General features: G+C 40.7%; 2 protein-coding genes across 2 annotated transcripts in view; one reads left to right on the top strand and one right to left on the bottom strand.

Moving 5' to 3' along the window:
* Window positions 1–21,888, top strand: part of doc2g (double C2-like domains, gamma) — a 30,498-nt gene extending 8,610 nt beyond the window's left edge. Inside the window, exons 6-11 of the mRNA XM_023418421.2 lie at window positions 5,590–5,716; window positions 6,016–6,072; window positions 6,794–6,918; window positions 14,653–14,734; window positions 14,992–15,088; window positions 18,633–21,888. Of these exons, the coding sequence (XP_023274189.1) occupies window positions 5,590–5,716; window positions 6,016–6,072; window positions 6,794–6,918; window positions 14,653–14,734; window positions 14,992–15,088; window positions 18,633–18,772 (628 nt within the window). The 3' untranslated portion in view covers window positions 18,773–21,888. The remainder of the gene's footprint in view (window positions 1–5,589; window positions 5,717–6,015; window positions 6,073–6,793; window positions 6,919–14,652; window positions 14,735–14,991; window positions 15,089–18,632) is intronic.
* serping1 (serpin peptidase inhibitor, clade G (C1 inhibitor), member 1) lies at window positions 21,713–26,618 on the bottom strand. Its single transcript, XM_023418443.2, has 11 exons — window positions 26,462–26,618; window positions 26,052–26,099; window positions 25,817–25,925; window positions 25,564–25,725; window positions 25,132–25,431; window positions 24,684–24,899; window positions 23,721–23,864; window positions 23,360–23,563; window positions 23,138–23,277; window positions 22,505–22,727; window positions 21,713–22,291 (listed from the first exon to the last, which is right to left on the bottom strand). The coding sequence occupies exons 2-11, from the start codon at window positions 26,097–26,099 to the stop codon at window positions 22,044–22,046; spliced, it is 1,794 nt and encodes a 597-aa protein (XP_023274211.1). The 5' UTR covers window positions 26,462–26,618; the 3' UTR covers window positions 21,713–22,043.
* Between the last annotated feature and the right edge of the window lie 508 nt (window positions 26,619–27,126).

Genomic DNA, 27,126 nt, shown 5'->3' with positions numbered 1-27,126 from the left:
GATGAAGATTCATGCTACCAATCCTCCAGCGGACTGCCAGCAGCCGTCTGTTCCTCCCAGTTGGCTTTTCCAGGTAATTCATTATTGCAGCCAGGCGATGCCAGCCAACTGTTCCACTTGCTGTTGCTGCGGTAACTGTTCAGGTGTTGGCTGTGCGGTGAGTCTCCGCTCCCCACAGTGCTCCCCATATGGAGCGATTGAGGTCAAGCGTCGCCATCTTGGCCCAAAAAGGCTGACGCACTTGTGTCATGTGCATGTGTAAGTTGATTCAGAGACGGAGTTTCGTTTGTGTTTTGTTTGTGAACGTGCGCGCTGCGTGCAATCATTGTCAGTTTGCTCAGCAGATGCATAATAGGGTTGGATGGCATTGTTTATCCTGAGGAAACAAGAGCACAAATGCACGCACACACACACATACACATGATTCCTGTCTGCGCGGTACACACAAGTACAAGCAGTCAGGTGTGTGTTTATCCTCTTGTGTGTATGTCAAGGGCAATCACTGGCAGGAAAGAACATGCATGACCCCTCCTCTGTACCTAGAGAAAATACACACTCACACAAACACACACACACACGCATATACAGTAACACATGTCCTTGAGCTTTTACAAATGCACACATTCAGAAATAGCATTTACTCTCCCTCCTCAAACACACACACACAAACACACACAGTTACACACAAACAACAGCTTGAGGAGAGACCCCTCAAACTAGAGGAAACCACCTGACCTCTGTTCAAGGACATAGCTCACAGACACAAACCAGCAGGGGGGCTATGGGCAGCCAAAACGAGGGAGAAGAGGAGGAGGAAGAGGAGTGTGACCACTGTCAAGCAAGAGATGAAGTGAGAGAGAGATGACTGCCAAGATCAACAAAGAGAGCAGGAGGAAAAGCATGAATGATGTCAAGTGACAGATGGGGGGGGGGGGGCTAAGGGGGCCAAGAACAAGGAAGATGACACAATAGAGTGATGGAGAGAATCCAAGGGTCAGTTGAAGGGGGAGTGGGGTTGTACAGAGGGGAAAAGAGAGAGTAGTGAGATGGATAACGTGATGAATGAGGAAGTTCACTTAGCTGGGAGAAAAGGCGAATGATTGGGAGGAGTTTACTCAAAAGGGAGCCAAAAAACGAAAGAATGAGGACAGTGAGAAATATGTGAGACAGCCAACAAGAGGGAGTGAATGAAAAGATGTCTGACAGTGAGGGAGTGTTGGGGAAGAGCAAGCGACAGACAGAGATAGAGAAAGGAAGAAAATCTGCTCAAACTCTCTCAGGATGCGTTCAGGCGCCAGCATGATACCTCAGCCAGCAGACAGACTTTGTTCTCATTACTCCACAGAAAGCAGTGAACAGTCAGAGGATGGAGAAACAGAGGAGGATCTCTGGAGAGATGTTTACTCATTGGGTTGTGCCCTGCTGCATCCCGCTCCGCCGATCCCAGCAGGACACCGAGGAGGGGATGCTGTACTCTTTGATCCTCATGCTCTGTGCACGGATGAGCAGGAGGACTCTGGACTCTGCCCAGACTCAGTCTCTTTGTAGACCTGCCTGAAGGGCTGGACAGTGCAAGGGTTATAGTTAAACTGGGTCATACTGCAGTCAGAACAAACCAATTTCACTTTCTGAGCAGTGTTTTCATTCAAGTTTCTTACTATTTTTCACTTGAGCCCACATCAGAGATGGTGATAAAAGCTGGAATGCAGCCAAGAACTTTTGAGTCATTAAAAATTTCTTTGGTGTCAAGTCCGTTCTACAGCACCGTTCTTTGTACTGGAGGACAAATGTAAAAAGAGTTATGTAGCACACACAGTGGAGGAAGAATACTGGATTTGAGCATTTCTTTATATATTTATATTTTGCCATTCATTCGCTCATTTGCAGTTACAATGATTATGTAAAGCCATTATTCTGAGGCAAAATGCACCTAAATAGAGAAGGAGAGCAAAATAGATGCTGGTTATGAAATGGCTTCAAGAAAAAAGGTTGTAATGGCATTTATTTTTTATACTGTATTCAACAATTCCATTCCTCAGTGTGCAGACTTTATCTACTAGAGGTCCAGTCTGTTATTAAGAATGAACCAGCTGAGTAAACTAATAACTGATGTCCTCAATCCAGACGTCACGGTTGGCCTCATACAGGCTAATCCTTTAATTGGTGCAGCCAGGCTGCCTGAGGTGCTCAGGTCTTGAGCTAAAAGTCAACCGAATTGGAATACAATGCAAAAATCTCCATTATGACAAGTAATATAGTCTGTTATTAAATCTTAAAATCATAATTGTCTTAAAGCGTTTGAAAGAAACTTTTTACTTATCTCCCGGAAGAGTCAGCTTGTTTCTAGCCTGATATTTTGAGCCGTCACAATCTTCTAGAAAATACCTGAAACAAAAAGAAACTGCAGCGGGAACAAGTAGATTTATCAGTGTCCTTTGAAGTCTGAATACGAGACGAACTGAGTTCCTCTGAAGATTGTTTTATTGCAGTGAGGCTGACATGATTTTGAGATTAGGTCTAAATTTCCCTATCAGTTGCTGCAGTCTGCCTCTGCCTTTGGGCAAATTTCAAATGATTTAGAAAGCAGTGACAGTGATAATGTGGAGCCCCAATCCTTCCCCTCATTTTAATGACACAACCCTTTTATGTGCACTCTAATGCGCAAAAAAATTGAGGTGAATTGTGCATGAATGCATACCTTGGGGAGAATCTCATATTTAAGACGCCTTGTGGCTTTTATCACTAAAATGATTATCAGGCTGCCAGTGAACAGAGGAGAGATGGAGCATGTGGAGGTGTTGTGATGAGAGGTGGGTATCAAGAGATCGTGTGTGTGTGTGTGTGTGTGTGTGTGTGTGTGTGTGTTAAGGAACTACCAGCATGATGTCAGTGCCAGGTCTAGGCTCTCTCCTCTCAATTTCTTCCCTCTATCTCTCTATCCCTCTGTCGGGCTTTGTAATAGATGCACTGTCCTCGGCTGTGAGGAGATAGGGACAAATCTAGGACTTGATTTGGTTTTGGATGGAAGGCGAGGCTGAAATTGCCTACTGGACACCTCAGGTTAGATGTACAGTCGGGTACATGATCAGAAAAAAAAATACTTTGATTAAGTGTTAGCTGTTGGTGTGAATGATATTTTTAGCTGGGGTTGCTTTATTGGCCATACTAGCAGCATGTCAGTTGGTCAGTCCACTTTGGTCCAGACTAAAATATCTCAACAATGGATTGCCATGAAATTTTGTACAGACATTTCTGATCCTTAGAGGATCAATCCTAACTGATCAATCCTTTGGTCACCCCCCCCCCCCCCCCCCCCCCCACTTTTCCTCCTGAGGCCAACATTTTGATTCATCCAATGCTTTTGTTTATGACCAAACACCTGCAAAACTAATGACATCAGCCCAGCTTTACTCTGTGTGGTTATTGCTAATTTGGAAATGTTAGCATGCTAATGTGGTAAAATAAACATTACATCTGCTAACTATCAGCATGTTAGCATTGTCATTATGAGCATGCTGATGTCAGCATTTAGTTCAAAGTTAGACTCCTCTGCATCTACGTACAGTATCACAGAGCTGCTAGTGTGACTACAGATTGTTTTTTTTTTTCAGAAAAAATTTGTTCATTAGTGTTCAATAGAAAGCTCTTTTGACTTTCTGAAAATATGGTCTGGTATTAAAGTTAGATCGGCATCTTTAATATTATAAAACATATGTATTGTTGGTATTTTTCCCCAAAAATCCACAGAGTATGATTTTAAGCAGCCATGCAGTTTATCTGCACAATATTAAAGTCTTAAACACTTTATCTGGTATTTAACATACTGTATCATTCACATTGACTTGAACAGTTCAATTAATATTTGGGAACATGAAGTAATGCCCAAATATAGAGTTAAGCCTTTAATCACACAAATCCGTTTAACATGGAATTAAAAGCAATATGGCATAACAAATCAATGGCCGTCTAATGGGGATTCACTAAGTATATAAAGTTTGACATGCGAGTGAAGTCTATATTTTATGCTAATGACCTTTTTAGAAATACCATTGCAAAGGTGATCAGTGTTGTCATCAAAGTCAATCTTATTGACACTCTTCCTACTTGTGTGAGACCATTAAAGAGATACTTTCACAAGTACAGACACCACGCAGACGCGCTAAAACACCCTGCTAATCTAATGTAACTCAGGAGACAGATTTTGTCAGCGACTTTGGCACCGCAGTTTGAACAGATTCCATGAGCATCTGTTTGATTTTTAGAGGAATTCTAAAGCCGGAAAATTGTGGGAGCGGGTGCGAGGAAACGGATGGAGCTTTTTTTCACAGAAGAAGCCAAAAGTTTGGCTGGTGTCACATTTCACCACAACCTCCGTTTCATCGCAGGCACCTGACATGTATGACAGAGCAAAGGCACATAAATCATGTGACAGCTGTGGTCATGAGTCAGAGTTATTCTGAAGCTTCTGCTAGAGATACTCATCAGTTATGACTAAAAGGCTGGAACCAACATGTCAAATGTCCAAATGTCAGAGGGACAGGAAGAGAACAGGACGAGGTGGAAGGTGTGTGTGTTTGCGAGTGTGTCTGTCTGTGAACAGAGAGCGAGAGGTTGAGAATAGAGAGTGATAGGGGGGAGAAATCAAGAGCAGCAAGAATCCATCTGGGAATATTTGAGCACAGACGGAATATTGTAGCAGGTGATGCGCTGTGAAGACTCTACCGTAGCTGATTGAATATTCACCCTCCATCAAACATCACCATCAGTATGAATAAGTGCGCTCTGTGGAAGAAATCATTTTACAGAACTGTAGCGCTATAGAAGGAGATATTTATTCAGTTGTCTCTTTTAAAATTTGAAGGTGGAAGTAATCGAGCTCTTCAGTTTTATTTAATTTTGTCTCACAAAGACAGTCATAATTAATTTCATGCTCACATCTTGAAACTACACACATACACACTTCCACATTTATGCAGACTACCTTCATCCATTGGACGGGCAAATGCCAATTTTGATCGATGCGAACATGAGTAAAAAATTCATTCAGTTCAACCGTGCCTCTGCGGTAGCAGCAGCACAGAGAGCAGAACTCGTAAACAGCCTGGCAGATTAGTTTCTCTTATTCAATCATAATTTTGAGTATCACAGAATATCTCCAAACTCAGTCCTAACATACTAAAGCCACAAAACACACTTGAAATATATACATGTGTACAACATGAAATCCGTTTGTGCTTTCAGTTCAGGGAAATGCAGAAGGAAAACAGATTACCTGCTTCAAGCACATTCTTTCTTCTCACATGTTTCGGTTATGACAAATTAGTGTCTGATGGAGTAACAGCCAAGAAGGAAGTGATTGAAATCCTCTGGAAACCCTCAGCAATCGTACAACTTCTCATAATTCATGAGGCTGCTGATTGATTTTCAGACGTGCTTTGGATGTATTTGGCACAGTCTTCACTTGCTTCCCAGTAATGAGCACAGCAAAGCAGTGGCAAGGTTCATCTGTAACTTTTCTGACTCACCTGCTTCTCTTCTGTTTCCCTTTGCTTGTGTGTATGTGTGTGTGTGCCTGTTTTGTGTACGAAGGCTGTGTGTATGTGACATGGACAGGCTCGGACGAAATGAATTCATCGGAGAGGTGAGAGTGGCTCTGAAGAAACTGAGAGAGGGCGAGAACAAACGCTACAATATGGGACTGGAAAGAATTGCACAGGTACATTGTGTGTGTGTGGCTGTGTGTGTGTGTGTGTGTGTGTGTGTGTGTGTAACTGTGTGTGTGGCTGCGCATGGACTGTTCACATACCAAATGGGTTTTTGTGGACATATATATCAAGATGTGTCCTATCTCCATTGTGCATGTTTGCCAGGGGGATATCAGACATCAGTTTCAAATGCTGCATTATATTGAGTAATAGATATTCACCTGGAGGCTCTGTAGGTTATAACCACCATCTCTCTCTCCCTATGTCTCTCTCTCTGTCTCTCTCTCTCCCTCTCTCTCTCATGTTTCAGAATAAAGAAACCAACAATCAAACGGTGGAGCAGGGAGCGCTTGTGGCAGAGGAGGAGGTAATAAAATCATCAGCTTTATCAACACCAATCTTATTACCATTTTCAACCAAAACATGTCTAGTTATTGTAATTTCCTATTACTTTTATATGTCTAATACACTTTCTTTTCAGCAGTTCTAATCTATCCTCTATTTCCATCATCACAAAAGGAGAAAAAAAATAGTTTTAATTAAAGGTTTTAATCTGTATATGTGTCTGCTGCATGAACCTTAATACACCAGTGTGAATGGAAACTATTCACATAGACACAGTGTAGCAACAGTTTGTGAATCACACCAGTGCAGCTAGTCCAGTGTTTTTCTCCTCTGGTGGACGTTATCGCATTTCTCTTCATGATTTTAGAGACAGAGGCTAATAGCTTTTGGTCTCTGATTAGATTCAGTTTATGGCTCAACCTGGAGATTAAAAGGGGAAGGGAGTAGTGTCATTTTGCCACACTCAGATAAGGCCTTTAATTACAAGCTTCAATCTGAATACTCCTGTTGCCCATGAGAATACACATCCTGGGTTGTAATTACAACTAGTTTATTTGCAGTCATTATTTTAATTCCCTTTTCATCTCTTCTTTATTTCATTTTTGCTGTGAAAAGTGAAATGTGTTTTGAGAAACTCCACTGACCTGCTGTAGGATTCTCCACTGCACGCATTTGCTGAAGAGCGAGACATCGGGGTAGAAACAGGTGCTGTGTCTGACACTGTTGTTTGCTATGTCCCCCAGCGTGGCCGCATCCTGGTGTCTCTGTGCTATAACACAGAGAAGAGCTGCCTGATGGTTGGCATCATACGCTGTGCCCATCTGGCCGCCATGGACTCCAACGGCTATTCTGACCCCTTTGTTAAAATGTAAGTCACGTCAGATATTCATGAGCAGACCTGGTATTCTACAAATTATGCTCATATGCAACTATTCTGCATCAGCAGTTTGTGCTAATGTCGGAAGTGGTGTGATGTTCTTTTAGCATAGCACAAATTTAGGGTGTGGAGGTGAGAATGTTGGGTTCAACAATGCGATGTCTTGTCTCATGAGAGCAGTCAGTGTTTTTCTTATGTAATAATGATTACAAGAACCAGGGAAACTTAACATTAACAATATCTTAACCATTAGCTGCCATGCAAAGGTATTTCCAATTAATCTTAATTTTTTCCACCTTTGAGAAACTCCCTCATTTCGTTTGCATTGTGAGACAATATTGTACATTAATAGCACACTCAAAATTAATTTTAGCTTGCATACTGACTTTTTGAGCGTACTTCATTTTGTCACTGAACCCAGAGTTACAGTGTGTAATCTTTGTTCTGCTTCACACGTGCTTTGCCCTTTAAGCAACTGACAGGCTTGAGGGGGAGTATCCAGATGCCCTCTTCTGACACAACACTCACAAAGGTTCAGTAAGAAACACACATACACGAGTCACATTCCGGGACCTTATTGCATTAGGGACAGGAATGGAAAGTCAGCATGAGCCTGACTGACCTTAAACAGTACAACAAGCGACAAGCAGATCAACGACCCTCTGAACACCCCTTTTAAGATGAAATACGATGATTCTGTGACAATCTCTAAGACACAAGGAAAGTGTAAGCTTGAAGATGTAAGCAGCTGCATGTGATGCCAGTACAAATCTTTAAAATAACTGCAATCTGGGAGATCATACCACTCAGTGAGACTGATTTTCTCAGCTTTTCATCTCTTCAAAGACTAAAACACAGAACCAGCGAGAGGCACAGTGTCCAACTCTGTACACCTGAGCCAGCCTGCCTGTAAGGCATGGGTGATGACAGATAAAACCCACACAGCTCAATCTCCAATCTGCCTGCTGCACTTAAATACCAATAGTGCAAGGACTGAGAGCTCCCACACAGGACAACCAATCCTGTAACCAACGCCACCTCCAGCAGTGGGAGGCTTTGCGGTAGAAGGAGCTCCAGGCAGTTGAAATTGCTTCTAAAGGAACTTTTAAAGGCTCTAAAGTGTTTTTTATTTTCTGAAGTGGATTACACTGTGAAGCAAAATAGTGTTATTGGAGTACAGTCATTTAAGGTTTAATGCCTGACTTGGTTTTGAGCCCTTTAGTTTTTGACCAAGACCATGTTGTCCTGGTGATGATGGTAAAAGATGTAGAAAACACTAATGTTTCACTAATATTTAACCTTGTGAGTATTTCTTTTCTTTTCTGTTGTAAACCCGCCTCCTGAAAGGAGATTAAAACAACCAATCCGCTTGTTTGACACGAAGGGCTGCATGACACATTGTCATGGTGTGCATGCAGGCTCCTTTGTGATCCTGTGCACCCTATAGTTACCCATAACACCTTTCACTGTCCAGATTTGTAAGGAAGGTTACATGTGCTGTATTTCCAGACTTACATAAAGGACTGGATGACCCACACAGTCTTTTTTTTCAGTCCTAACAAGTCTGAAGGACTGAATCAAATGGAAAGCTAGAATTACAGGATTAAAAAACATTTTGATCTGAAGTTGTTTTCAGTAGGTTGCACAAGGTGGGCAAAATGTATCAATACACACCCACAGTATTGGGATTTTGAAGATCTTGTGAATTGCTGTAGAGAGAGAGAGATGAGACAAACAAAAAGCAAAGAGGAGGCTCACCTCTTGTGAAAAAGAAAGAAAATTCTTTTTGTCTCAAGCACGTTTTTCTTTTCTTCTTACTCAACGTATTGATTTGTTTTAGACGTGACGCCTTGTGCTTTATCGGCCTATTATGATGCACAGTGTTTTTGAGTACTCTGGAAAATGCACCATATGCTCTTTCTGTCATTCTTTTCTCTTCACCAACTTTGTTGAATTTTGTTTGAATTTGTTGTGTTTGTTCTGCATCTTTGCGCTGGCTGTTTCTCTTTTATCCACACTCCTTCAGTTTACATGATTTGTTTAAGCCACTGCTCTGATCCGATTCTTATTTCTGGCACTTGAGTCATTTGGGTTTTTCATTTGCCACTCTGCCAGAGTTTCCCTTTTGTTCCCTTCAGTGTTTTTGTACCAGTGTTTACCTCAGTTTAACGGATGGTCTGCAGAGAATGTGTCACTCTCCTCATTCATCCTTTTGTGGTTTCCACCATAAACCTAACATCATCAATAATTTATGCTCTAAAGTTTCAGTGAACTTAACTTTAACAAAAGAATGGGGGTGAATGTATTGCTGGAACAGGTGAATTACATCTCTAGAGTATACTGAACAATTGAATCGACACAGGAGTGAATTTGCTCAGGATGTTTTCTAAATTACTCCACTGTCAGTTTGGTGATGTCCTGCAGTTGTAACACCAGCAATTCTCTTGAGGAATCTGTAACTAAAGCTGAACTTGATGCCAGTCGCTCTTTGTCCATGCTATGTTTTTGTGTGCGTGTGTGTGTGTGTGTGTGTTTGTGTGTGTTTGTGTGTGTGTGTGTGTGTGTTTGTGTGTGTGTGTGTGTCCACACATTTGTCTAGAAGGCTTTTCCAATTGGTCTTTTTCTCACTGTGGCTCTCAATCAGCATTTCGAAGCCATTCAAGTGACACAAGGTCAGAATGATCTCGGTACTAATTTGTCTTCCATTTAAAAGGACAAATTAGCATTTTAAAGACTAAATGAGTTTACATCCTTCAGGGTGGGGGTGGGGGGGGTCACATTTCTCCCCCCTGCTCTTCACACATTACGTATAATATATATACTGTATATATATTTATATTCTGTCAGGAAAAAAAGACACATGAAGGCAGAAAAAAGTGCAAAACATGTCAGATATTTCCTGCTGACAAAGCACAAGACCATGCTTTACAGTATTAGTTCTCTCTCTCTTTTCCTCTGAACACTTGTGTGAAGTGAAAGTCATAACTCCTCTCTACAGCAGGCGTATATTTAGCTCTTCTTTTCCAGTTGTCACTTATCTTCTCTATCACTTTTTTTTATTTTTACATCTCTGTCATAACTTCTTTGGTGTGGTGACAGGTTTTTTTTTTTATCACCAGTTCCCTCTAGATCATCCCTCCCTGTCACCTCTCAGCATTTTTTTTTTTCTTTTTTCCATTTACAGGGATGCTCTTGTTCTTGTGCCTGCTGTCAGGATGCTGTTAGGTACCACAATTTTCATGACTCAACCAGTTAGAGAGTTGTCAAATTGTCATGTGACTGTGCGCGGTGGCTCCTATGACATGAAGTGGCATTTTGGGCAAAGACAAACAAAAAATGTCAAATTGTGTGTGTTGCTGCTGTTTCAGGTTGTGTCAATAACCCTCTCCTCTCAAAAAACGTCATGTGTCATTTCATTTCACGTGCACATATATATATATATATATATATATATATATATATAAAAATATAGTTTGACATTTCAGGAAATATGCTTATTTGCTTTGCCGAAATTTAGATGACAAGATCGATACCACTCTGATGTTTGTACAGTAAATGTGAAGCTACAGCCTGCAGCCAATTAGCTTAGCGCAGCACAAAGACTGAAAACGGGGAAACAGCTAGCCTGACTCTGTCCAAAGGTTACAAAATCTGCCTACGCACATTGATATTTCTCATCCACCTCTCAGCAAGAAAGCAAGTAAGCATATTTCCCGAAATGTAGAGCTATCCGATCATAAAGGCAAAGTGTATATCTTCCTTAATACATGTCTTGTTGGTATAAAATCAGCAAGGAGGCTCCACTGCAGTGAATGCATTGTAAAGTAAAAGAACCTTAATATCAGAATATACCTGAACTCTGTAATGCATTTTGCGCAGAATGAGGACTGTGAACCTTTTCCAATGTAGTCAAGCTACGAGGAGAGGGCTACATGCTTAGTATGTACATGAGGAATAATTACAGTAACTCTTTCAAGGTGCATACAGTGCATGTATGTGAGTATTGTATTACAGTAATATATACTTTAAAAAATCTGAACCTATCATCTAAAAAGAAAACAAAGAAGAAAAAAGAAAGAGATAAACATTGTAAATAAAAATACGAAAGAAAAATCAAGAAAAATATATTAAGTCTAGAAAGGAATGTAAACAGTAATGTAATATATAAGTCAACTGTTGTAACAAACTCTAGTAATATGAAGACAGCAGAGTTCATTAACACATGCAGCACAATTTTGAATAAAACAATATTAGCACATACAGTAGGTGTTCATTTTGAGGCTGCAGTATTACATCACATTTCATTATATTACATGTACAGGTACGTGTTCCTGTTATTTTGTGTGTTATTCTTAACATGATTTAAGAAAAAATGGTAGAAGAATACAGCACAGAAACGTATGGGTAGTTTACTTTATTCTGCAGTGAACAACCTACTTTTTAAGGGAACAGCTGACAAAAAAAAACTAACTGAGAGGATAATCCTCTCATATCTCCATGGACCAGCCTCCCATGTTATGAATTATTATTCACAATGAATTTTCTACGGTAATTCGAACATAGTTTGGTTGCTGCTGTTCGGAATATATTTTTATTTATGCTATCATTGTTGATGAATGTTGCTGTCAAATGGTGTTTTGTTATTGTGGAAATTGGAATTCCCCTGTCTGAGCTGCCTCGGAGCCGTATGTAAAATGCGATTTGGCACAGCTCAAGCTGAGATGTCTCATGGGCTTTCACCTCACCCTCTCACACGCTGCTGGTCAAATAGAGGCTTTGTTTGGCTGCCTCTCTCAATTGATTCCTTCTTTTCTTCCAGTTTACCTTTTCTTTTCTCGTGAAGACAGGCAGACCATTGTATAAGCAGCAGGTATTTTGGAGGATAAATGCTGATTAGCTCATGGAGAAAATGACCTTTAAAAATGCAGTAAACATCGAACTGAGCCTGTGACTGGTGACAAGACATTGTTTGGTAACATTTTATGAGTTAAATGACTTAAACTGGAACAACAGTGTAAATTTATTGCTTGTGGGCACTTCTTTCGAGACACTCAGATTTAAATGAAATGTCCTTTGTCAAAGAGGCTGTGAATCCTCTCTTAGTCTAGAGGTCCAGATGCAGTCTTGGCTTGACATTGAGATACCCTGTAGTTTCTTTAAGCTCGGCAGAGTATTTTAGCACTTTTCACCTCATTGTTTTGGTTTTATGGCCCACATTTTACTGTTTGGTCTCACCTGTTTCACCAAAGTAATTTTCAGCTGCAGCAAGCAGCTGTTTTGAGTGAAAAGGCTCTGATAGACTATATTTTACCTTTAAAAGGCAGCATGCAGCTAAAACTCTAATATTTTTCCTAAGGAGTTGGTGAAAAGCAAAACAAGAGTGAGTGTGAATATTGGACTTACATTCGTCCAAAAACATGACTCCAGCTGAATGATGATTTTGCTCTGTGCCTGCTGAATGTGTGACTAGGTAACTGTTTGCTAACATATTCACCCTTAACAAATGTTGCAGTATGCTAATGTGGTGTTTACAGCTTGGTGCAGTGCCCCACAAAAGTGGCCACAAAAAAATCAATTCATGCAGGTTTAAACGACAGTCACAAAATCAGATCAGCTGCATATTGAGACTATAGCTTTGTATATTTACTGGAAAGTGGTTCCCAACTTATTTGACTTATGAACTATTAAAACAAAGCCGTGTGGTGTCACAGATGCTGGCCTTAGTGCGGAGTTGTGAGCAGTCCAACCAAACAGTGATTTTTACTTAGTATTTTGTTTTATTTTGATGAAAATGTCAAGTGTTTCATGAGGAAAAGGCAAAAAGTTTGATTCTTTTCACATAATTTAGCGTTGGTCTTGTCAATCTAAATCTTGTTATCCCTCAGATTTCTCTTGCCTGGCATATGTCTGTCCTGCCCCACTAACTACTGTAGGACACCAAATAAGGCCGTAGACAATAGGTATACTCTGATCTTGAGGCTCCTGCTCAGTGCTGGTTAAAAATAGTTCTAGGTTGTAACTGTGAGGGTTTTTTTTGTTGTCAAGAAAAAGAAAGACTGAAGTCACAATTGTCTCTGGCCACTGCTACTTTGTCAGATCATGTCATATCATGAAAAATGACATTTTTGGCACTGATGGCAAACTCGACTCTTTGTGTCACCACCTTGCTTTCTATCAATTCCTCCTCCTCTTCCTGTTCCCTCTCCACCTCCATCCCTCCATCCTTCACTCGCTCTGATTCCGGCTCTGCAGTGACAGCCCCAAGCCCATCTCATGCATCAGCTGTCAGACCAAGATTCGTCACTAGTGGTGGTAGTGGGGGGAGGCTAGAGGAGTGAGATATCTCACCGCCTGAACATCTTGACTTGGAATTTATGCTGATGATGATTCCCTTTGCCCTCTAGCGATCCTTCTGTTGCCTCTTTGCTGAAGTGTATACTCCTCCGACATTGGCATGATTATGATCTTGCTGTGGTCTACTGTCTCTCCCTCTCTTTCTCTTTCTCTTTCACTGGCTCGCTGTCCTCCATGTTCAAAAGACTTCTGGGTCACAGTTATCTCAAACAAAAGATTTTGCAAATTTTCTGTCTCCCTTTGTTTCTGCCATTCAGCGAGGGTTATTGTCGCAGCAGGGCAGAAGATAATAAATTCATGGATTAATTACTTTGATCTCAGAAATAATGAATGTTCTGACCCAGTTTGAGAGGTAAAATGTATTTGAGGATCTCTATTTTAGAAATGTTGTTTTTACAGTTGCCCCTGCGTAGAAATTGCTCCATTTCTTTACAGAAGTACATCCGTGATCTACAACTAGACTGGAATCAGAGAAATAGTTGGACATTTTGAGAAACACATCTAAAGCTCTCTGAGTAACACCATATTTCTTATTTAAGTATAATGCAAGCTCTTTCCCTTATTCCAAGTCTTTATGCTGAGCTTATCTAAGCTAATTGCTACTGGCTTTAGTTATATTTTTAATGCTGGAAAGACATGAGAGTTGTAGCAATCTTTTCATCATCTTGGTAAAAAAAAAAGAAAAGAAAATTAGCCTATTTCCTGTTCTCTAACTTTCTTCATTGGCTTCCTGTCCTTTATAGAATTGATTTTAAACTTTTAATGTTTGTTTTTAAACTCTTAACGGCCTTGCCCCATCGTATTTATCTGAGCTTTTAACTGTCCGAAATCCTGGTAGACCTCTGAGGTCAACAAATCAACTTTTGCTGGAAGTGCCCAGCTCAAAATACAAACACTGGGGTGACCGAGCCTTTTCTGTTGCTGCCCCCAGGCTCTGGAATAAGCTCCCTGCCGAGATGCGTCTTATTTCTGACCTGGGCCTCTTCAAATCTAGGCTAAAAACCTACCTTTTTAGGATGGCATTTAATACCCAGTAGTATGATAACACTTTTATCTTATTTTATCTTAATCGATTTTGTTGTATTTTATTGCTCTCATTGTTCTTTTATTATTTTTTTAATTGTTTTCACTTATTTTTCTCTTTATTTATTACCTGTTGTAAAGCACTTTGGTACGCCGAAAGGATTGTTGTAAAGGGCTGTATAAATAAAGTACATTTACATATTTACCAAACTGTTAAGCTATTCCTCAAATTATTCTTATAAGTTTAAGCTATTGTACTGAGGTTGGAAACAACTTAGAGTGTAAAAGGTCCTGATTATTTGATGTCCTGTTTAGCTTGTGCTCTCTTTTTTTTTCTCTCTTTCACAGCATCTTGCAACCAGATATGGGGAAAAAGTCCAAGTACAAGACTTCAGTGAAGAAAAAGACTCTCAACCCTGAATTCAATGAGGTAAATGTGTCTCTTGCTCCACAAATAACCACAGTACACCAGAAAGCTTCTTTAATTTGTCTGCTCAGCACCATATGACTTCCTGTTGTGTAGAGCAGGGCAATTAACCGTACCTTTTCAAATATGACATCTCCTTCAATGTGTTCTCAGCATCATCTGCATGTTTTTATGAAAAAAAGCACCAATCTAGTTCCTTTCAACTCCTGTGTTTATGAATCATTGATATAAATATGCTCTTGTGTGCGCCACCTGCACAGGAGTTTTCATATGATGTATCCCTGGACCAGCTGGCAAAGAAAACCCTGGAGATCTCTGTGTGGGACTACGACTTGGGAATGAGCAACGACTTCATAGGTAGGCCGATAGAGACTGTGATGCGGTGGGGAGGAGTGGATGAGGGAAGCAGCAGCACCAGCAAAGTAGATGACGCTACAGGAATGTTTGAATGAAAGCGACGCAATTGCAGAAAACATAAAAACCAGGCCAAGTGTGGGCGGAGAGAGGAGTAGAAAAAAAAAAATGCAGAGAGATGAGGGGTAATTATGAGGCTTGAGGAGAATGATTGAGCAAGCAAAGGAGAGTTTGAGAGAGGAAAAGGAAATGGAAAGGCTTTGGAAATCAAAAAGGATGACATTTGGTCTGGATCCCCATCCTTCATGGTCTAGGCATATCAGATCACTGCTGCCCCATCAGGCCGCTAAACAGCTTTGGCATGGCCTGCTGTGTATATCATGGCAATGGGAGCTTAGGGAGTGATGGGTAACTAGTGGGGATGCACAGTGAGAATGGATTACCACCCTGTGAGCTTGGAGACCTTCAGATCAAAGCGTTTTACGCTGTCTTTATGTGTGTGTGCTGTGCTCACGTGTGTGCGTGCGAGGCAGTAGATGGGTGGGTTAGTGGGAGACGCCTGTTGTTTAGATAAGCCCAGTGAGTTATTAGCCCTGCTGGGAAAAAAGGCCATGTCTAACATACAGCCCCAGATAACAGCCATTCCCTTGACCATTATCATATAACAGGCTTGGCTACAGCACCCTCCCAGTTATGTTAATTGAAGCTGGGAGAAAAATGACACTGAGACAAGGAAGAATGGAGAAAACGAGTTGATAAAGGGGCTGAGCGAGCACGATGCCACTGCACTAGTATGAGAGTGAGAGCAATTACAAGTGGGCTAATAGGCTTAGCAGAAGATATAGAGGATGTCAAATGGTAAAAGGTGAGATTTCAAAGATACATGGAGGAAAAAACTGAACAGTGAGAGGAAAAATGAGGGGGCAAAAGTACACAAGAAAACACAGGCAATAGATCAAGTGGATAACTTGAGGGAGCAATCGATACACTAGGAGAGATGGGGAATTTCATCTTCGCCCTGAACCAAATCCAAGCCTCCTATTTTTGAGTCGTGTTTTACATTTACAAATCAGGAAAACTGTAAAACCTATACTGTAGATAGTCTAATTCAAGTCTCAAGTGAGAATGAATCTGATACGCCACATCAGTATCTGGGCCGGTACTGATCTTAATAAGCAGATCAGGTATCTGCCATGTTGTGATTGAGCCACATTAACTACAGCTTCTTCGTCAATGACGTAAAAATCAGTGATCCAGCTATAAGTTATGTATATTCATTTAGTCACATTGGGCTGCTTCCTTCTGGTTTTATTTGTACAGCAATCGCTGGCCTTGTGTTAGCTTTCATAAATATCATTTCCATGCAGTAAGCTGTACAGATTCTTACCTCTCTGCATAGAACATGTATTGGATCTGTACTCAGAAGACACCCTAAGTTGAGATATTGGATTTGTTTTCAAAAGAAACCTCATCTGACCAGGTTTTATTCAAAGCTGCGTTTTTATTGTTTTTTTTTTTAATGGCTTTCATATGATTCAAAAAGTGGTTGGTCTGAAGTGTCTTTCGTCTGCACATTTCTAAGGCAAAGGTGTTTGTACTTGGTCCAAATGACCACACTTGAAAGCTTTTCACACATGTTGGATGATGGTGCACACACTGAGTCATTCTGTCTTCAGAGGCATTCACAGTGTTTCACGCAAAACAACACACCAAATGAGAGGGAAGCAGACCTGTGTGAAAACATTAAAAGACAGTTTGAGAGAAAAGTTCAACTCCTGCATGTTTTCTAACTGTTGGTCCTGTTACAAAAAATTGTCAGATGTAGCCCCTCAAAGGAAGGAGGAAGGTGTGGGGACTTCCATGATCTGACAAGAACTGATGCCTTCAGGTCGAATGCTCGGCTGGATACTTGGCTCAGTACAGCTTGTGTATCTGCTGGTAGGGTTGGATGAGACAGATGTGCAGCAGAGGAGGATTTTGTGTAAAAATAAGCAGACAGATACAGGGTAAAACCTCTGCGAGTGCACATCTGCTTGCCAGCGTGTCAGTCTCACACTCGTCTGTATCATCTCCTCCGGCTCCGGTTCCTCATCCTTCTTCTGTGCCCCATTGCATGTCAGGATGGCTGACCGTTCGTTTGTCACCAGCAACCCTCGGGGTACACTCCATCGATCTCTGTTCGGAGGTGGTGGGAGTGTTGTGGGGGCGGAGGTGACAAAGTGTTGTGCGTGATTATTCTATCGAAACTGTCAACAGGTTTAGACCTGCTCTCTAAGTTGTGTGTCTTGTATGTGAGATGGAGGATACAGGTTATGAGACACTGTAAGACTGCTCCCCTCTTCCCAGTGGCTGCATCTCAGGCAGCGTTGGCTCCCGAGCTCAGATGAGTTGCAGATCAACAATCAAGCCTTGTTTGCTTGCGGCTGTCATTTTCCAAGGCGCTGTTAGAAGCCAGCATTGCCAAAATACCGTGTTTAAAACTTCACGCTCCATTAACTGTGCAATCACAGCCAAGGGAATGGCTTTGTAATAACCTCGGTGCAAACAACTGCCTGCATGTCTCTGTCTTCCAGCCTGCCTCTCCACCAACGCCTCCATCACCTCCACTCACTTTTGCCTGAGTCATTTCCTGCTTCTGTGCATATTTAACCCCCCGCCCGCCCCCCCCCCCCCCCCCCCCCATTATATTCAGTAGCCATGCTCTTTCAATAAATCGTTTGCTGTCTAAATCTCTCTCCCTCCTAATTCCCCAGCTACCTGTCTATTTCTCTTTCTCTCTGCCTGGAGGAATTTGTCTTCAGTGTCTGTATATTTCTTCCTTTGCTCTCATGTCTGTCTGCCTGTTAAATAATAATTATTTTTATTGGCGTGAATGTTGATGTACATTATTGCCGAAGCTCAATATCACATTATTGATTATTAGATTTTAACAAGAATGCAAAATGTCTGCCTGTCCCCTTAGTTATTTTTGATGATGTCGCCAGTTGTGGAAAATGACTACGTATATTTATTCAATGTCTGTACTTGCAGTATTCACTTGGGACATCTATTGTTCTAAAAAAGCTCTAAAAACCCATTGTACTCTACGTTACCTGCTGAGTAACAGACAGCAAACAGTCACAGTTGGAGACTAGCTGAGAAAGTCTGGGGAAAAAAACAATGAATTTGGGTAGCACAACTTTTTTCTTCTTTCCTACTCCATTAATCATCTCACAACCCTTCAGATTTATCTTATGATAATATCTATAAACTACTGAACTGTGAATAAAGTAGTTAAATTTAGCTCCACATTGACCAGCTGCAGCAGTAAAATGTTACATGTGATTTGATGCATCAGTCTGAACAATTTAATAATATAATATATAATTATATCAGTCACAGATACATTTTTTTCTGAAGCACTTTTACTTGTAGTAATTTTATGTCGCCTTATTAGTACTTTTACTTAAGTAAAGCATCCGAGTGCTTCTTCTACCACTGGTCTTTCTTTCTGTCATGTGCCCTCACCTCCTGACTCTTCCTCTCTGTCGTCTCCCTCTGGTTTCAGGTGGAGTGGAGCTGGGGATCAATGCAAGCGGTCAGAGACTCAGACACTGGTTCGAATGTCTCAAAAACAAAGGGAAGAAAGTGGAATACTGGCATACGCTCACACAGCAAGGAGCCCCGAGCAGTGACAAACCGGACTAGATCACACAAGACATTCATGCATACATACACACACACACACACACACACACACATACACACACACACACGCACACACTCACACAAACATTTGTTTCACTGGGCGGTGGTTGGAAACAGAGACCAAGTCATGCAGTAGTAAGAGCAAAGGATAAAACATGCAATAATAATAATGTTGAAGATGAAATCCGTCATATATTGCCAACAATTACAGCACCGAGTATTAGTATATGATATTCATACTAATATTAGTGATGGTAATAAGGTGTAATCTGAATACATTTTTTTAAAGGTGAACCAAATTGTGACAATGTCCTCATTAAAGTGTTGACGTAACAAAACAATACCCACGAAATTGTGCTTTAGACCTTACTGTATTGTGGAAGTTGCTCATATTCTGTCATTGAAATCTACACCTGATGAAGAGATTTGAGACTAATGTACTCAAAAATTCATTCATTGAAAGGGGCCAACACTATGTGCACCCTAGTGACTCATAATGTGGTATTTAGTTACAGGAGCAGGAATGTTCGGAGAAGTCTCTATTTTAGTGGTTGTTGATCTGATGCAAAACAACACACCGTATTATAAAGCACAAAACGATCCATTCGGTGGATTTGTACCTTTACTGTTTCAGTGTTCTTGTTCTAATGTCTTTTCATTGACTTTTGGTGACAGTGGCTCTCTATACACCTTGACATCGGACATTAACGTGTCGGCATACGTGTGTGCGTGAGGGCTATGAGAATATGAGTGCCTACATCCACTGTCTGTGCAGTGTGTGTCTATCTGTATTCACATCATGCACCATTCAAAATGTCTCCGTCCAACTTCAGAAGCACAGAGGTGTGAAGAAATAGTAACAAAGGACAAGAAAAGACATACAGGAGAGAAATCCACCACCACCACCACCACCACCACCACAGACCTCAGTGGTGTGAGTGTTCCTGGCTGGAGGACACTGACAAGCCGTCAATCGTGTGTGCCAGACCTTTACCATCTCTCTCTCTCTCCCTTTGCCAGACAGTCATTGAACAACTTGAAGAATGGAATATGTCTTGATACGTAACCTTTGACTGCTCTTTTTTGATGAGTTGTGTCCATGGCAGGCAGTACGGCTATTGCTTTTGGAGGTACCATTTGTATCTTCGCTTCACTCCAGCATTGTGAACCAGATTTCAACAGGATCTAAGCGAGTTTACCTCAGTGATTCCAATTCTGCTCCAGCAGTCACAGATGATGTAACATTTTCTTCTTTCAGGGCAATCTCATACCAGTAATGTATTAATTTGAAATTTCAGGCATTTGATTGTTCCTGTTATCTTATCTATCCCCCTAATCCACCTTTACACACCCTCGGAGCCTCTCCCTCTGTGAGAAAAAAAAAATGGCTGTAATCTACATCATCCATCAGGGGGAGTTATTTCTGCGATCATTCATCCCATTATTTCTGACCTATTAGATATTAGGTCTATAGTGGCATATATTTAATAATTTGGGCATGAGACAGGACTGGAGGGACTACTGTGCCCATGTCTGTGAAACATATGATTGCCTGCTGAGATTAACTGTGTGCAGTTAGTAGAAATGCAGGCATAGAGAACAGAGCCCCCCTATGATATAACCTCAGGAGATAAAATGAGATTACACCCCGTATGGAAACACATTTGGCAGTAGGGGGACAGTGGATAATCACAGACCAGGATCCAAGATACTGAGAAGCTATGCTAGATTGCACACTTATCAATTTACATGTGTGTTACGTGCCTTGATGCACAGATCTGCATATTGATGGTGTGTATGGGCTAGCTTGTTGCTGAGCTGCCCTAAATACCTGCCAGGATATCAAATGTATTCCCTCGGTTCATCTCGCAGCACTCCTGCTCTGGCCATACACCGGTTCACAAAAGCATACCCACAGTCAGTCAGTGGCCTCCGGGAGTTTTCTAACTGTTGAATCGATCCGGCTGCTCATATTCTTGGTGTCCTTCGACAACCTTGTGAATGTCTCATCGTTGACTGCAAAAAATGGATCCTTCAGTGGTGAATTAGGTTTAGAATAATAAAAGGGCTTGGGCATTATAAAAGCTTGGGACTAAACCACGTATTGTAACAGTAAGCTTAAAAACATTTTCAGTTAGACCTTAAATGACTTTAACAAGAGGGGTTGGGCAAGAATGATGGGTTTATTCTGTACTTTCTCTATGCACATCAAAACTCCCAGCACGTCAGCAGTGAGATAATCAAACCAAAACAACATGATCATGTTATCCAAGCATCAAAGATGCATTTCTGGGAACACTTTGTTTGGGGATCAGCTGGGTGGAAGTGCCCTAAGAGTTCACGTTTCTGACTGGATCTGTTGGTTTTGTTTACAGTCACCAAGTTTTCTGACTCGTGTCTATTGACCCCGCTTAGCTTATGTAATCATTTTTATCTGCAATACGGCTGCATGTTTAGCAATCATCATCAGCTTGTATAATAGAGTGCAACTTTAGCTGATTGTTCTGGATGCTGATGTGTTTACAGTCTATGCCATCCATTCAGTCTCTTGCCATCAGTGTGTATTTGTTTGTGAATACGATGATTCAGGGTATTTTTTTGCTCAGTTGCTGTGCTTTACCAAACGAGCTATTACTTTAAAAAAAAACAAAAAAAAAAACAACTTTACTGTCACAGATTTTGACACTTGTCTTCCTTAAATTGATATCAGTGGTGATGATGCAGGAGGGCTGAGATGGGAGCGAGATGGGAATTCACTACTGCAGTCCCTGTGTATTCACTGTCAATGTCAATCACACAGTATGGCTGCCATCCTGTGGTGGGTTTGTGTAACTACTTCGCAAAAATAAATTGAAGCTGTTTCAGTGCTCGTCTGTCTTCCTTTGAATTACAAGTGATCCGCTCAGTGCTCACATCTTCAAAAACATAAGACAGGCAGTATATGTGCGTATGTGTTTATTCATCGACAACTTTGAAGACAATCCACATCAAAGCCAGTGTATATGTTTTTGTAAGGCTGTGTATGTTTTTTTTAAGACTCTCTTTAGTGACTACTTGAAGCAATGCTCATACTGAATTTATATTGTTTTATATCAAGTTTCGAAAAATCAGCTGAATTTTCTGAAAAAAATCATAGTAACATTATGAAATAACATGTATTTCACTTATATCAGGCAGCTTTTCTTCACCATGTCTTTATTTCTTCTTGTACATGTGCTTGGTTGCATTTCTCCCACCCACCCCCCACCCCCACCCTCGCTCTTTCTCCTGCTCACGGGTCGGTTACTCTGCCGATAAAGAGTGGCACGTTGGCCTGGTCACTCCACAGCAGCAGGATGAAGGGCCGCAGGGCAGAGAAGGAAGGGAAGGTGCGAGAGAACGACATAGTGGTGACAGCGCCAGCCTCTACTCCTTGTTCGTTTAGTGTGAGGAAGGCCCTGTGTCTGACATCGTCCAAGACCAGCATGTTGTCAGTGTTGATGCCACACAGGTTGGGCTCCTCGAAGAGGGACGACAGTCCTGTTTTGGGAAAGAGAGAGAAAGCAGGAAGGAAAGCAAAGTAAGTGGATTACATACAGTGGAATCGAGCAGATGGGGAGACATATTTCACAAATGTCTTGTGGCTGCTAGACAAAGTTATACATGAGCTGAAAGCATGGGTGGTATTGAGTATGTGGTAATAAGCAGAACTTGAGTCTGACAGACGGAACAGCACATGAAAGACGAACAAACCTAATTTCTTGATAAGTATGTTCATGTCTGGCTGGTCATCCAGCTTGATTTGGGGCAGAGTAACCTCGATATAGTGAGGAACTGTTGTTTTCATTCCCTCTATCATTTGATGCACAGCTGTGTCCGTCATCCTCTCCTCCACCTGCTGCAGGTCAGTCACTTTGTTGGAGCGAGGTAGCAGGATGTAGAGACTGCTGTCACCTGTAAGAGGAAACTTCGCCACCTGTTGGCAAAGTTAAAAAAAAAAAAAAATACAAAAAACAGATGTTTTCAAAGTCTGTCCAGATCTCTGATACCTTTATAATGTAAAAAATATTGATGACGTAACTTGAAAAAAGTCCATATTAATGGATTCATTCACTCAATTATGTGTCTCGATTTGGAGGATAAGCACGCTTTAAATTTTGGAACTACAGTCTCCATAATGCTTTGGGAGCTGCAAACAGGAAAGATAATCCGCCATGGAGAGTACAGTTAGCTGTGAGCCACAACTAGAGCTTCATTTTTTAGCTCATATTTGTTTATATTTGGAAAATTGGTAGCATTAAAAGTATGCTGAATCAGCCATTAGCTGTTGTATATAGTATGTAAATGGGTGGGTTACAGTTAGATGTGTGTTAGTGTGTTTGTTACCTGTGCCTTTAGCTCAACCACATACGTCATAACCGCCATGTATTTAGGGTGATAGAGGAGAGGCACCTTTACCAGATCACCATCCAGTTTTGTGAAAAGACCCTTCTTTGGTTTCAGATTAAACTTGACCTTCCATTGACCTGACACACACACATACGCACAGTTTATTAGTTTCCACTATACACGCAAATACTCACATTTGTGCGCACACACTTTACTGACCATTGAAGGAGACAGCGTTGAGCAGGATCATTTGTGTACTGGGTGAAACTGATTCAACCAACTGGGTGATTTTATTTTGGGTTTTATTTGCCACCCAGCTGTTGATCATCCGTGTGTTGTCCTCACTGTTTTCCAGCAGCCTGGTGGGCTCCGCTTCATAGAATTGAATGGACTGGTTAGCAAAGGACTCGGCCAGATTCATTTCTAAGGAAAAGAACAAAGAAACTATGATGAGCTACAGAGATAAAAAACCATTTAGTTTTTGTATGCGCTCAGAATCTCTGCATCTTTATCTCTGATTGCATTTCTCTTCACAGAGTGGCCATTTTGTGCACTTCACACTGTGATAGCAGTACAGTACGTGGGTTATAGTAGATCTGAGAAGCCAGCTGCAAGGAGCCAGCCAGCTTCTCTCTCAGCTTCTTCATCTGGAAGTGAACGCAGTGGAAGTCATGAGGCACACAGACTGCCCTCTCAATGGCTTTGCGAGTGGTATCCCTTGCCCCTGAAAGTATCACAACAAAGAAGAGACAATATAAAATGGAGATAATATAGAAAGACACATACTTTAGAGTGGTAAAGAAAGCTGCAAGGTTTAAAATAAGTAGAAGAAAAGCTACTGTGACATTTAACAGTGAGAAAAGTTTTATGTAAATTCCAAGTTATATAGACATTTTCTTGTCCACAGAAAACAAAGGGATTATGTTGCTTTTTAGACCAAAGAATCTTAAAGGCCAAGGCTGGCGTCATTCTATATGTTTCTTTCTGTCAACAAATGCTATGAAGCAACCAAAATGAATAATTTGGTTGTACATCTCACAATATCCTCTAGCTCCCGCAGCCTGTCTGGGGCACTCAGCTGCACGCCTACAGTATTTGTTCCTACTGGAGATCTGAATATATGAAAACAAAAAATTTTATATAAACAAAAAATAAATTAGATATTTGCATTTTTTAAATTGTAAAATTGTGTTTTTGTTGGGAACTATCTTCAGTCGTAGATAGTGTATATGGGATCAACTTATCAACTTGGCATCACTTTACTTGTAATGAGGACACAGATCATACACTGAGACTGTGTGGTTCAATGATGTGTTTTTAAAATATTTTTGGACATGAATGGAGCTCTTTGGCGTAGAGGGCATTAGACACACAGGCAATACTTTAACAATTCATTGATGGTTTTTAGTTTTTTCATGGGATTTGTTGATAATAAAAAATGTGGAATATCACCAGACTTATAATAATAATAATAATATTTAAGAATAATTAAGAGTTGTTAAATTGATTAAAGCAAATAAGGGACTTGCTTCCCTTTTCATACCTAGCAACAAATGGGAGAGTGCCGCATTGATGCTGATGGGAGAAATGAGCAAGTTGCCAGAAGGATATGACCCTCTGAGGTAAGAATAGAGCTTCATGGAAAACTCTGTCATGGACTCTTGCAGCATGGGTTCCCCTGTGCGACTGTTCTCGTCCTGGCACGGCTCCCATGCTCTGGGGAACTTCTCGCAGGAGAAAGGAGGTTTGGTAGGAACAACTAAAAGAGAGTTAAGCAAACGGTTAAAAATGCACATAACTGTTTTACCTTCTTTTTAAAACAATACCTCAACATGGTCAGAAATTAGCTTTTACTGTACGTTAAGGCTCTTTGCTATTAAAATGAATACTCAAGCTTGGTTGTTTTGACATTTACTGTAAGAATTAATGGTTACAAATTGCATGGACTGTGCAGTATCATTGCAGCATATAGAAAAGGTTGCCAAACCTACCTTCAACAATAATGTATATGGTGCTGAGCCTCTCCCCATCTGCAGATTCACAATGGTAAATTCCAGCATCCTCCATGATAGTGTCTTTGATAAGGATGGTCTGATCATTGTCAAGTGGATAAAGCAGTCTTAGTCTCGTTGTATCATCTGTATCGTCTTCAGGATTCAGCTGTGTCCTCCCGACAGGGTCCGTCTTTTTGAACCAGAGTGCATTGGCCATGACTTGGCTGCTGGGTGGGAAGTGGCATGGGAGGTGCACATCTGAGCCTCGGTTTACCTTGATGGTAATGTCAAGTAATGCTGTAGAGAGAAACACAAATAAGTCAACCTCTTTTGATTACAAGCTTTTTCTTGGTTCTTTCACATGTCAATTTAAATCAAAACCAAATAAACAATGCATGAATGTAAGATAAAGATAGGTGCGTATCTCACCGACAACTGAGATGTTGTATGTCTTTATTATCTCCGTATTGCTCTCCTTCACCAAACACGCATACTCGCCCTCGTTGGCAGGAGTTACAGGGGATATAGACAGATACAAGCCATCCTTTTTAACTCTAACTGAGTCAGGTGGCTCCTCACTTACATCCTTACCTGTATTAAGAAAAAGATCACACGGTATAAATATATAAGTGTATACTTTTGCAACACAGTGAGAACAGTGATGATAGAAATATAACAAGACCATTGAATATCCAGGTGATGGTGGATCCAGCGGAGTCAGGTTGGGGTGAGAAACATGGCAGCTCCAGGGTGGAACCAGATATCACCCTGAGATTTGAGCATGATGAAAACTGAACAGAAACAAAGTGTCAAATATCTGATTCAAAGGTGATGAATCAAAGAGTCAAGAAGGCTGAGGTTTAAGCACTTTTGTCATCTATTCAATATGGAAGATATTGGTGAACATTCTTCTTTACCTCAAAAATGAGCTGCAGCAAGAGGCAAAGTATGGCCTGCAGTCTCATCTGCAGCAGAGCACAGAGCAGAGGGAGTTAAATGAGATTAGCAAGTTGATGGAGTTGTTTTGCAAGTGAAGATTTCAAAATGATTATGGCATCAAGCCGGAAGAAAGATCAATATATGGCGCAACCTGTGAAACATAGTGATATTCCCCACCATTAAAACCTTTCAAAATTAGAGCACTTATCTCTGACTTCTACTTTCAATAAAAAACACCTTAGACAGAGATCAATCCCGTCCAAGCTTCAGGAGGTAAATTACTGTTGTTTATAACAGTATAGCATAATATAATGTAATAATATTTCTTCAGTTCAGCGATTAAACAACAAAGTCAAAGTCAAAGTCAGAAAAACATTAAATAACTCACATCTCTTCAATTTCCAAATGTATCCAAATTCAGTAACGGCACTAGTTTTTACCAGTAATGTTTCTGCCACATCAAACCACTGTTCACTCGTTCTCCCTCTGACTGTCTGCTCCCGTAAACTGTAACCAACAATGACTAATCTGTGTTTGTTGGTTTAGAGATGTTTGTGTTTGCATAATGCAGGTCTTCTGACTTTCTGGAAACCACATGATTTCACATGTTGGCAACAAATACAAAGTGGGATGATTTATATTCCTGTGATTACTTTGCTGTCATTTCATGTATTTATGCAATGCAAAGATATATTATTGTATTACTTAGGATATCAGTGCTTAAATCCAGGTTATATCAGTTATAGCTACTCAATCTTGACAAGTGGAACATAGTTATGAGTTGCTGGGGGTGGATTAGCAGTTTCACTCATTTTTGGCTCATTTTCAATTTGCATAATAAAATGTTTTTGCCTGAAGTGTTTTACATAATTTTATTTTGCCAAAGGTTGCACAGGATAATAAACACAGACATGAACATAGTGGAAGGAAAACACAAGCTGAGTTTTTGCTAATTGGCAGAAAACAGTGTTGTCACATGTATGACATGATGTATAATTAAATTTCAAAGTTATGGAGTTAAAGTGACAAAAGTGAAGTGTTTTTATGGAAACA

Source organism: Seriola lalandi, unplaced genomic scaffold (assembly GCF_002814215.2).
Source record: "Seriola lalandi dorsalis isolate HSWRI2012SDOR001 ecotype SW California unplaced genomic scaffold, Sedor1 jcf7180002054582, whole genome shotgun sequence".
Lineage (NCBI taxonomy): Eukaryota > Metazoa > Chordata > Actinopteri > Carangiformes > Carangidae > Seriola > Seriola lalandi.
The sequence above is the reverse complement of the archived record's forward strand: the minus strand, read 5'-3'. Positions and strand labels throughout refer to the sequence as shown.

Coding starts and splice junctions, on each gene's coding strand:
- serping1 (XM_023418443.2), bottom strand. CDS start 26,099: ATGAGACTGCAGGCCATACTTTGCCTCTTGCTGCAGCTCATTTTTGAG. Junction 25,926..26,051: donor TGCTGCAGCTCATTTTTGAG/GTAAAGAAGAAT, acceptor GTTTCTGTTCAG/TTTTCATCATGCTCAAATCT. Junction 23,865..24,683: donor ACTCTCCCATTTGTTGCTAG/GTATGAAAAGGG, acceptor TGATACTTTCAG/GGGCAAGGGATACCACTCGC.